General features: G+C 43.3%; 1 protein-coding gene across 14 annotated transcripts in view; it reads right to left on the reverse strand.

Moving 5' to 3' along the window:
* The window catches only part of LOC137384241 (myocardin-like), a 755,068-nt gene that overhangs the window by 36,494 nt on the left and 705,676 nt on the right, over positions 1 to 12,898 (reverse strand). For 12 of the 14 annotated variants that reach the window (XM_068057971.1, XM_068057973.1, XM_068057962.1 and 9 more), the window contains one exon: positions 12,041 to 12,202. In XM_068057971.1, coding sequence (XP_067914072.1) covers positions 12,041 to 12,202 — 162 coding nt within the window. Of the gene's footprint in view, positions 1 to 2,280; positions 2,483 to 12,040; positions 12,203 to 12,898 lie in introns of those variants that run through there. The other 2 variants (XM_068057975.1, XM_068057968.1) reach the window with 2 other exon arrangements.

Below are 12,898 nucleotides of genomic sequence, written 5' to 3' on the forward strand. Positions count from 1 at the left end.
ATATATACAAAAGTGAACTCTTGAAATGACTCATACTAAGTGTTATTACATGCCCTGCTTGTTGTCATTCACTCACCCAGACAGCATTGAATGGTCATGTCTATTAAACTTGACAAAATGCTTTTACTACAGAAAGAACACAATGTTCCTGTGGCAAGGACTGAATCATAGAATGATGTCATTAGAAGGTTTCCTTTAGCCATTCTCTGTTATTATCAAAGAGCACAAATTGCTAGGAAGTTTTCCAGGATTATGGGATCACACTGACAACAGCTCTTGACCCCGGAGGTCTCCTGATAACTGAAGTGTTGAGAAATAGGACTATCTTGACAAAGTCAACTGTAGCTGTTGATGGGGCAGAACACTAGGTAATGGAACCTGCCATGTGATCTGCCAAATAACAATCCTGCCGTTTATCATTCAGTCACACACTTAGTTAGATACAGCAAAGGGAAAGCAGCAGCACTTCAGAGAAGGTAGGAGGAGAGAATGTTTTACTTCTGCCACCTATCCATCTGGTTGTTGTCTAACTGGCTGTACATTGTGACCAAAATGATATCTGACAGCTAACTGTCTTATTGTGCCACCTTGTACCATCCACAGAATTTCATAAAGTAGCAAATTCTGACACAGCTGCTGTTGTTGCAATAGTAGAAACTTTATTTTCCTTTTTTGATGTTAATATCGTATTGAACCAACCAGCAGCCATTTACAACAAGCAAAAGCATTTCTTGAGTGAAATAAAAAGGGAGGTCGTTATCTCAATAAATTGTGATGCAAGACATTTTGCAAGTTTCGTAAGAACAAGTTTAAGAAGTCTACAGCACCACTATTCAGTTGCATTCAATTTTAAATTCTTCCTTAGAAGAATGAATTAAAAAATAATTTGCAACAGGGCTTGAATGGTGCACTGTGTTACACAATGGTCTTTTGCTGATAGGATCCAATTCAAATCTACCCAAAGCTAATGGATGAACGGTCTAGTGGTAGGGTTGCCAACCCTCCAGGATTGTCCTGGAGTCTCCAGGATTGATCTGCTGAATAACACTGCAAGCAACCCAGGGAAATAAAGTAAATAGGGGCATTATAAAAGATCGTTTTCTAACACAAAAATTTTTAAACACTTTTGTTTCGAAGTAATAAAAACATTGTAAATAGCGGAAAAAGGCGTTTGACTCAGCTGGGCAGTTGGAGGCAGGAGATCATGGGGTGAAAAATCCAAGAGTGCATCCAACCAGAGTTGGAAACTCTAACTAGTGGCTGGAAGAATCCTACATTGAATGAGTTTGTCCAGTTCCTAGCAGACATGGGCACAAACATGACTCTAATTTGGCTCTCAATCAGCATTAAACTGACAATCTCACTCAGTGTCCATCAGAAGGATGGTGTAAGAAATGGAAATTTGCCATACTGGTACAGAAGGGGGCACACTTCTGAGGTTGTGATTGAGGTATGTTTTTATAGATTATAGAATGATACAGCACTGAAACAGGCCCTTCGGCCCACCGAGTCTGTTCTGACCATCAACCACCCATTTATACTAATCCTACATTAATCCCATATTCTCTATCATTCTCCAACCTACATTAAGGGCAATTTACAATGGCCAATTTAGCTATCAACTTGCAAGTCTTTGGCAGTGGGAGGAAACTGGAGCACCCAGCGGAAACCCACACGGTCACAGGGAGAACTTGCAAACTCCACACTGGCAGTACCAAGAACTGAACCTGGGTCACTGGAGCTGTGAGGCTGCAGTGCTCACCACTGTGCTGCCCGTTGTTGACACACAGTAGAAGGAGCTGCCCCAAAAGTCCTTGACACTGGGGTTGGAATTTTATACCCCCCCGGGAGCGGACTGGGAGGTGGAGGGGGGGGGGGGGGGGGGAGAATGTAAAATCGACTGCCCATTGCCTACCCACCCTGACCGCTATTTTACTAGTAACAAGGGAGGAGGCAAAAGCTTGCTCACCACAGACGAATTGAGACCCTCAAGTGGCCAATTAATTGCCACTTAAGGGCCTATTCCTGCCGCCACAGGCATCTTAAGAGCGGTGGATGGCAGTTCAGCACCTAAGGAGACTGCCCCGTAATACCTGCTGGCCTCCTTGCAGGCTGGGGAGGGCCCTCCTGATTGGGCACCCTGTGCCTCACAGAGAGCCCCTCCGTAGCATGGGCTGCAACTGTTTAAAACTACCCCCCACACCCACCCTGCTCTCTGACTCCCACCCGCCTCGCCAGGGCCCAGCCGATTGTCCCTGGTGAAAACCAAACTCCGCTTACCTTTTTGAAGGGTGACGTCCATCGTTCTCTTCTTGCTGGATGCCGTCCCAACAGTGGCCACCACTCCCAGTGGCGCTGCTGGGACCGAGGATCTTCCGGCCCTCTAATTGGCCAGCAGCTCTTGGAGGCAGGACTTCCTGCCTTAGAGGAATGGAAGTCTCGAACAGGGCCAATTAAGGGCCTGGGCCACGCAAAATTGCAGCGTGGCCTCCAGGCCCAGTTGAGGCGGGCTCTCCCCCAACATTTTAGCTGGTGGGCGGGGCGACTGCCACACCGTAAAATTCCAGCCTCAGTGAGGTGTAGTCCATTCCCCATCACTAACATCCATATGGGCACAATATTCATGTTTAAAAACAAAAGCTCTGGAAATAAAGTTCAAATTGTTGCAAATGCCTCAATTGAGCTTGTTGCCTGACAGCAGACGCTGTGGAGGAACGCAGGATCTTGTCTCTTTCAGGAATTGTGTTCATCTGAAGCCTACACCACATCTCCCACCCAACAAGTTGATTCCACTAGTCTTTAAATAAACCAAAGTACGTTATCCCAAGGCACAAGGGTATAGCCTGTGCCTGTAACTCCACAAATCACTGCACTTCAATGACACAAAGAAAACAGCACAGCAGATGCTCCACATGGCTTGGCCACACAAACGTGTAGACACGTATGCAGTAGGTTTGTCACTGTCACTCTCATTTAAAGATGTCCTTTCACATGATTTATACACACTGCTGCATTACATGCTACAGAAAATATCAGAGAGCAGTATTTATGGCCTGATAACATAAAACAGAGAGCTCTCATTACAGACACCGACATCGAGAGGCATGCAGGCATACTTTAAGAAGCAAAAGGTCAAAGCTGTTAACTATAAGAAAACTGTGAGGCCCTCCCCCAGGCTCTTCCAGTAATATTCCAGCAGTTACTGCAAAGTTTTGAATACTTAAATATTTGCAGTAAGATTTTTCTTTATCTCCACTATCTCTATCTTTAATATCAGCCTTCTAGTTTCCCTAGTCTGATATTTGACCCAGGCCGGAATTTTATGCCACACCCAGCAAGCCGGATGGTGTTGGGGAGGTGGTGTAAAATTGAGCGGGAGGCTCCACAAGGCCTTCCCGACCCACTCCCGCATCCTCCCCACTTTACGTGGGCCAGGGGGGGTGGGGGGGGGGGAGGTGGTGGGTGGCAAGAAACGGGCGGGCCGGCCATCCCAGTCCAATCAAGGCCCTCAAGTGGCTACTCAACGGCCAAGTTAGGCCCTTTGCCTGCCTTCATAAGGATTTTACCCATGGCAAGTGGGCGTCGGAGACGTGAAAGGCTGCCCAGTGAAACCTGGTGGCCTCTCAGCGCACCAGTAAGGGGGGGCCCAGACAAACAGGCACAGGGTGCCTGAATGAGGGCCGTCCCCGCTTCCCCAACCACCCCCAGGACCCGAGATGCTCCCCTTCCCCCCAAACGACCATCCTTGCCTTGCTGGGGCGCAACTGATTACCCTGGCGAGGCAACCATAACTTACCTGCACTCCTGGCTCCATGTCCTCAGCTGGGCTGCAGTCCCAGCAGTGGCCACCGGTCGCGGTGGTTCTGCTGGGACTAAGAGCTGCCGGTCTGAAGATTCCCGGCAGCTCAATGAGGCGGGACTTCCTCCCTCAAGTGGGTGGAAGTCCCGCCTCGGAACAATTAAAGCCCGAGGACCCATAAAATGCGGGACGGATTCCCCTGGCTGGGCAGAAGCGGGCTTGTTACCGACTTTTACAGCTCCTGTCCGCCTGACGTAAAATCCAGCCCCCACTTTTATCATTTTCGTAATGAGATCAAGCTTTCTAAAAAAACTGGGGCCAACAAATCAGAACTAAGGTATTTGCCTGGAAGGAATTGCCCCCTTTGCCCCCCCAACCCCAATTTCTTCTTAAATAAAATTTGATGTTTTTTGAAGTACGAGTATGAACAGCTCTCTGCTACCTCTCTCAAGTGTAAGTCTAGGCAGTGAATGTTGGTAAGCTATTTTACCTTGGGAACCTGTGCATCCAAGCTCAGTCTGTCCTCATTCAATGTGCACACAAATGCATGTTTCAGCAGGGATCACTGCATTAGTGATCATGAATGGCAATCTTTGCTGATGTTTGTTTTTATAGCCCAGGGAAATAAACCCTGTAGTCAGCTAACTTATAACACATGAGGGATCAAACCTGAAGCCTTCATTTATCTGTATGAGCCAATACTATTCCAGGGAATTAACTTATTGACTGAATCACTAGCTGAGTTTCAGGATTCTGTTTAACTTTGAGAAGAAAACACTGTTTGACTTGAAATAATCTTTATAACAGCCAACATAAGGCACTGACAACATTTGCTTATTACGCAACTCAGGTACTAATATCCCATCTTTAAAGTATTATGAACGCTCATTCAACAATTCAAAATAACCTGGGGCTCAGTTAAACAGGAACCAAAGCTAATGAAGTAAGTTAAAATGTATTGTTAAATCAGATATTATCTGATAAACTAAATGGGTTTGAAAATGTCTCAATTGTCTATCACTGTTTCTGGACAAAGCAATCATCTATATGATGTGAAGGTGATGGGTACCATACTCGTTGCCTATCTTCAGCTGAGCCACTGCATGAACCTACTTCACTTCAGGAGCCCACAAGTCTGTTGTAATCTCTAAACATAATGGATTCAGCCTCTGTGCTGGACTTTATCCTCCCAAGCTCTGTGCTGAAGGTGCTGACAAGGACCTGGGTATAAAAAGCTTCTGATTCACCCTTCAGCTATGCAGTAGATGTCAGCAGACAGCCAGCTCCACATCCATCTGCTACATCAATTGCAGTTCAATTCAAAAATCATTTCTTACAAACTTGGTAGTGATATGGACATTAGTTGTGGTTAAACTGTCCATATTGGTAGTCTTTTTCATTTTAGCTCAAGGACTAAGCCGGTGTAATTAATTCAGTCTCCTGGTGATTCATTGCAATCACTTTTCAAATGTACTGCACACAGGTACTGGAACACAAATGGTTTCATTATTGCATGTATTGTGGCACATTGACCAACAATATAAATAATATTTTGAAGAGGGATTACAAGAGGTCCTTTCCATCGACCATTGTTACCCTCCATCACTTGAAGAAACAAAACGTTTAAGAAATCACACAAAGCAAAGTTGATCATCGATTGTATTTCCCAAAAGGTTACAACCAGTCATTTTCTATTCTCTTCAATGTCATCTGTCATTGTTACTTGATTTCCTCAAGAAAGTAATCAAAATGGTCACCTTTGAAGACTGCATAATTAATAAATACTTATATTCATGACACATACAAAAGCATTTTTATGACCCTGTATCTAAATATCAGCCTTAGCACATCACGTCTGTGGTTTAAAAAGGCTGCACCATTCCATGTGTATAATAATGTAAGCAGGCTGGAAATCGGCTTGTGATGGTGAAGGAAAAAATGCGACTTCCATAGGTAATGTAAAGGCTGATTCTGGAACCTAGTTTCCTCACTGAGGAGCTACACTCACTGTGAGGCTGTAATATTGGAGCCTTATCTCCAACCCTCAGTCCCTGTAAACACACTTTTCCTGCTGGGAGTGCCGGATCACAGACGTCCTCCGCAATTTACAGTCCCCCTTCTTTCTCACAGGTCGATTATTATGCACATGGAAAGGTTCTTTCATTTTAAGCCGCACTGTGAGGCTGATCCTTTAACAAGAACCCATTACAATTTTTTAAATGAAAGATACAATGTAAAATATGTATGTATTTATTTATTTAGAGATACAGCACTGAAACAGGCCCTTCGGCCCACCGAGTCTATGCCGACCAAAAACCACCCATTTATACTAACCCTACAGTAATCCCATATTCCCTACCACCTACCTACACTAGGGGCAATTTACAATGGCCAATTTACCTATCACCTGCAAGTCTTTGGCAGTGGGAGGAAACCAGAGCATCCGGCGAAAACCCAAACGGTCACAGGGAGAACTTGCAAACTCCGCACAGCAGTACCCAGAATTGAACCCAGGTCTCTGGAGCTGTGAGGCTGCGTGCTAACCACTGTGCCACTCATTTATTATGCAGTCTTCAAAAATTACCATTTTAAGGACTTCAATGAGAAAATCAACAATATGCATCTGTGAATACCACTGACACATGACACTAAAAAGAGAACAGAAAACTACTTTTGCTTATACAAATGAACCACTGCACAACCCAATGGCACAATGCAGGTAACAACCTTCACAAACCTAATTAACAAAATGTTCACTTTTTAATTTTCAAAGAACTGAAACTTCAGGAGTAAGCAGCTCAGTGGACAGAGCAATGAAACTTCATTCTGCAGAGAGTTTAACTGAAAATGCACTCGATAGAATAAAAGACACAAAATGCTTCAAAAGCAAATGTCTATGAAATAAGCTTTTGTGCAACGTATCAAAACAGAACACTGGCATACGTGCTTGAAGAATGCTGTGGGAGAAATCCTCCATGCATCACAATCAAACATGAACTGTAATAAGGGAAGAACTCCATATCAAAGCACAAAACAGGAAAACTACAAGTTAACAAAACATCGTCAGCAACCCCCAAACACCAATTGACTCCAAAACAGATCAAACAAGAGAGTCAGGGTGGAATGTTCCAAGGCACTGGTGGGACATCACATGTACTGTGTGTCCTCTTGGGATGCTTCGTCAGCAAGCTTCAATCCCTTGAGCTCAACGGACAAGAATTGCATGCAATGCACCTGAGATTTTCTGATAAGCCACCTGCTGCGTGGAAGGCTTGAACAATGTTGTTGGATAATCGAAAATCTCATCCTTTATGTGACGATTGGATGATAAATACATAACTGAAAATTAAGGCTCCATTTATATACTGCAGGCCAGCCCCAAATGTCACTGCTGTAATACGGACAAGGCAGCACCAGTGCCTTTGCTAGCACAGAGATTCACCTCGAGAGGTCTCTTTGCCACCAGCAGTGTGAGAGGAAATCAAATAAGCCATGGATGTGGGGAGCCTGGCATTTTGTACAGGCAGCAGGTGTCTGAAAGCTTGGCCCAGCTACACATGGTAGCAATACAATTCTGGTCTATACAGATCTTTCCCTGACATTAGGGAAGATCCCCAGGCAGATAATTTGACACTGCACAAATGTAAACTGTTTATGTTGCTGCTCATGCTTTGAATTCTGCCCCAAAATATATTTGGGATAAGTTTAGGACATCATCTAAGACAATAACATCCCCAGCTTCGGAGCTACATGGCCTCAATTTCCCAAGCGTATGAAAGAAACAGAACATGAGATCTAACTTGAGATTGCAAACCTGCTAAAATAAGAATGAGAGAAAGCACTACATGTGGTTCTCTCACAAAGAAAATGAGCACTAAAGCCTGGCTACCTGACCCGAACCTGACCAAACCCAACTACGTGTCGGGGTCGGGTCGGGTCGGGCTGTACTGTTTTATTTCTTATTGTTTTTGTTTTAGTCTATGATCTTTCCCTGTTTCAAAAATATGTTTGTTATTTTCGGGTCAGGCTGGCATTTAAAAAAATTTAAAGGACTCGGGCCCGCAGTGGGTTTTAATTTTATACCCGAGCCAGGCTTTAGTAGCACTCCACAGCTGCTCAAATCACATACCTGCAGCAATGAGGGCTGGTGGGGGGAGGGGGGAGGCGGGGAAATTTCCACCCCCAAAAACAGCAGGTTTGAGTCAGGTGGGACATTAAAAATCTAACTCATATGAACATACGAATTAGGAGCAGGAGTAGGCCACTCAGCCCTTCAGGCCTGCTCCACCATTCAATAAGTTCATGGCTAGACTGATTACTCCATATTTCCACCTACCCCCGATAATCTTCCACCCCCTTGCTTATCAAGAATCTATCTACCTCTGCCTTAAAAATATTCAAGCATCTGCTTCCACCACCTTTTGAGGAAGAGAATTCCAAAGACTCACGAACCTCTGAGAGAAAACATTTCTCCTCATTTCTGTCTTAAATGGGCGACCCCTTATTTTTAAACAGATTCTAGATTCTTCCAATAGGGGAAACATCATTTCCGCATCCACCTGTCAAGACCCCTCAGGATCTTATATGTTTCAATCAAGACACCTCTTACTCTTCTAAATTCCAGCGGATACAAGCCCAGCCTATCCAATATTTCCTTGTAAGACAGGCCACCCATTCCAGGTATTAGTCTAGTAAACCTTCTCTGTCCGGCCTCCAATACATTTAAATCCTTCCTTAAATAAGGAGACCAGTACTGTACACAGTACTCCAGATGTGGTCTCACCAATGCCTACATAGCTGAAGCATAACCTCCCTACTTTTGTATTCAATTTGCCTCACGATAAATGATAACATTCTATTAGCTTTCCTAATTACGTGCTGTACCTGCATAATAACCTTTTGAGATTCATGCACTAGGACACCCAGATTCCTCTGCATCTCAGAGCTCTGCAATCTCTCACCATTTAGATAAATGCTTCTTTTTTAATCTTCCTGCCAAAGTGGACAATGTCACACTTTCCCACATTATACTCCATTTGCCAGGTCTTTGCCCACTCACCTAACCTATCTATATCCCTTTGTAGCCTCCTTATGTCCTCTTCACAAGTTACTTTCCTACCTATCTTTGTGCCATCAGCAAATTTAGCAACCATACCTTTGGTCCCTTCACCTAAGTCATTTATATAAATTGTAAAAAGTTGAGGCCCCAGCACAGATCCCTGTGGCACACCACTTGTTACATCTTGCCAACCAGAAAATAATACATTTATGCTACTCTCTGTTTCCTGTTAGCTAGCCAATCTTCTATCCATGCCAATATGTTACCCCCTACACCATGAGGTTTTATTTTCTGCAATAACCTTTTAAAGTGGCACCTTCTCAAATGCCTTCTGGAAATCTAAGTACAATACATCCACTGGGTCCCCTTTACCCACAGCACATGTAACTTCCTCAAAGAACTCCACTAAATTGGTTAAACATGATTTCCCTTTCACAAAACCATGTTGGCTCTGCCCGATTACCTTGAATTTTTCTAAATGCCCTGCTATAACGCCTTTAATAATAGCTTCTAACATTCTAAATCCTGTACCCACCCTGCCTTCATCCCATCCACCTCTGGTTCCTGGAGGTGGGACACGGGATGGGGGTTTGCAATTTAAATATAATAATGACATGGCGTGCCTCATATTTAAGCACTATTATGAATTTAACACTGGCTGCCTGAGTTTCCCATGCCTCAGGAAACCCAGCAGCTAAAGGAAGGTGAGGACTGCTGGGTACAGAAGTTAATTGCCTTTCCACACACATGCTAGATCCAGTTTACTTGCTTGACACCCTGAGATCAGAAACCCCCAACACTTCCAATCTTCGCTGACTCATTTGCTCTCCTCTATGAAGCCTCCGGTCACCCCTCAACTTTGGCCTCTGATCTCCCCACTGCTCTGGACCCCAATCTTTCCTCCAGCCTCTGCTCTTTCCTCTGGTCTCTGATCTCCCCACCCACTTCTTGCCTTTCCAATCCCTAGCTGCAGTCTGATGCTGAAGGCCTTATCACCCAACAGCGAGCCACCCTTCCAATCTGGCTGGCTGCAGCCAGGAAACAGAGATTTAAAAAATGCTAATCAGGCCCTACCACTAAATTAGGCAGGACCCACAGAAAACCCATTCTTCTGGATTTCCCGACCTCAAAGCCGTCCCCCCGAACCCCCACTCACTCCCTGCGTCCAGGTTAATATCAAGCCCAATGTTTAATCAATCTTTAAGGATGAACTTCCTGACATCAGTCCTACATTTTCCTTTTAACAGATTGAGCCCATTGTCCCATTCTTGCAATTCAATTTGAAATAATTTATCAGATTTACCTTTTCCAGTTACGATTTTACATTTGCCTATAAGATCACCTCTTAAATCACCTCCTTTTCAGTTTTTGTTCAGAACTCAATCCTCACATGCAAGCTATCAATCTTATGGCTCGAAAGTTTATCTTATGTCTTGGTGACCAGAGTCAACAATTCATAAAGTTACAAAAGTTCTCTCTCATAAATGGAATACACTAAACAATGAGCAGTCTCCAAATGCATTTCCTCTACAAAACTGTCATAGGTAAATCTTAATTTAAGGTTTTGCTGGATTTGTGATTGCTGCAAGTAAGGAGGGCCCTATTTTATTTTTTTCTTTTCTGCTTCCCTCCACTCTTTAAAGTGCTAACTCTTCCCTCCTCTCCTCAAGTCAATGGTGCTCCACTCCTCCCCGAAAGGTGCTGACTCCCCCAACTGACTCATGATGTGGCATTGTTCCACTAATGCTCACTCAAAGTGGTCATTCATCATTGTACTTAACTTTGTTAGACTATTTAATTGTGTTATTACAGTCATAAACAATCCGGTCCTCACTGAACATCCACACATACAGACAAGAAGTGACAAGATATCAATCAGTAGCAGCAACAAGGTGAGGGGCAGGAGGTTTAAGGGGGATGTGAGGAAGAACTTTTTTACCCAGAGGGTGGTGACCGTCTGGAATGCACTGCCTGGGAGGGTGGTAGAAGAGGGTTGCCTCGCATCCTTTAAAAAGTACCTGCATGAGCACTTGGCACGTCATAACATTCAAGGTTATGGGCCAAGTGCTAGCAAATGGGATTAGGTAGACAGGTCAGGTGTCTTTAATGCATCGGTGCAGACTCGATGGGCTGAAGGGCCTCTTCTGCACTGTATTATTCTGTGATTCTGTGAACTCTGATATTTGTCCTTTTCTAGTTTGGGGTACTGATACCAACTCCAGTCCCCTCTTTCTGTGACTTGCTTATCCCTGTATTTTGGTATTTTCCAAATCTTAGTTGACATGAAATATGAAATCACAACATTTTGGTCACCAATAGTTTTTTTTTTAAGAAGTGAAGATAGTACAAATATCTAGCTCCAGGATTCCAGGCATAGGAACTGATTGTCAAATTTATCATGAGACAGTGGAAAAAAACAAATTTTGCCAATTTACACCCACACATTACACCGCAAATGTGATTCAACTCGCACACAATTCCTGATTACACTAGATTAATGACAGTAAACCAGATGTAGCCTAAGTGATGATTTCTATCATGTGATAAATTACATATCAGGAATGAGCAAAATTATCAAATGACGTCTTTCATATAACATTATAAGTTGCAAATTGCAGAGTTCCAGGAAATTTACTTGTGTGAATTTATTACAAGCGGACGAAGGCCAAAGATAATTGTGCAAATAGTGCTAACTCAGTGATGATGGGAAAATAAAAAGCTTTTTAGTCAGGAAAATAATCCGTGTTTTTTTAACAACCACCACATTCACATTATACATTCTCCAAAAAAAAAGGTACGGAAAATTAAGAATTGCTAATATGTTTAGGTGTCTATTATGGCTGGAAAACAGAAGCAGTAATACTACTGAATTGTTATTATGCAATTCTCAGCAAGTGGCTGAAACACAGCACTAGTATAGGCCTAGCAACAGCCCTCTCATTTTCCCTCTTCCTTGTTGGAGCTTGCTAACTTGCTGGCAGCGCAGGTGAAAAAGGGAGATAAAAATCTCTGAGTTTAGAAATAAAATTATAAATTCTGATTGCATTTTTACAGATAGTAATAAACAAACCTGATTACTTTAGTATGAATCTCACTGGATTTAGAAGATGCCAATGTATAAAACACAAGAGATAGCAATTGTACAAATTCCAAACGAGGATCAAAAGTGAACTTGTAAATACCATGGATTGCCTCTTTCACAGCTGAATCTACTGGAATTATATTCTTCTTCACGAGTTCCAAGGGTCCAGGTCTTTGGGCTATCTTCTCATTGAGATCATCAGCCAGCCTAGCCCTCTTGAGCTTCATTTGAGTTGCTTGAAGAGTACCCTCTGCAGCTGTATCTTTTGGTCCAAAAAACAAACTTAGTAACTATCCTTTGAAAAGATCATGTCATGTTATGCTAGCTTCAACTACCACATAAGTAATCTCTCTAAAGCAGACTCTGTATCTAAATATATTACTACCTGTGATTTAAGTTGCTTGGTTGAGTCCAGCTATACAATTGTGTGAAAAAGTTGGCTTTACTGGAGTTGCTCTACCCTAACTTCTTCTTGGTGCTGCTTCCCCACCCGTTGTTATCCAATCTACTGGCTGTTCAGCACTAAGGTTGCAAACCCTCCAGGATTGACCTAGAGTCTCCAGGAATTAAAGACTTTTATCCTGGACACAGATGCGAGCAACCTGGGAGAAAAAGCATTAGGGTGTTTTTTTTTCCTTTTCTTTGAACACTTCTGTTTATTATAAAAATATTGGAGATGGTAGAAAAAAAGGCTGTTTGTCTGGGCAGGGCAGTTAGAGTCGGGAGATCATGTGGTGAAACCATCTGGAATATGTCCATCCAGAGTTGGCAACTCTATTCAGCATAACATTAATGTCAGCACTCAGTCAATCCAACTGGAGTTCTGTTCAGATGGAAAGGGAGGAGGCTTCCGCTCTTTGGCTAATTTTCATTCCTTGGACGCCTAGACGATTCAGTTAACATTCCTCTTGGGAAAAAACAAAGAGCAAATCACATGTAATATGGTAAACTTACGTTG

Source organism: Heterodontus francisci, chromosome 26 (genome assembly GCF_036365525.1).
Source record: "Heterodontus francisci isolate sHetFra1 chromosome 26, sHetFra1.hap1, whole genome shotgun sequence".
Taxonomy (NCBI): domain Eukaryota; kingdom Metazoa; phylum Chordata; class Chondrichthyes; order Heterodontiformes; family Heterodontidae; genus Heterodontus; species Heterodontus francisci.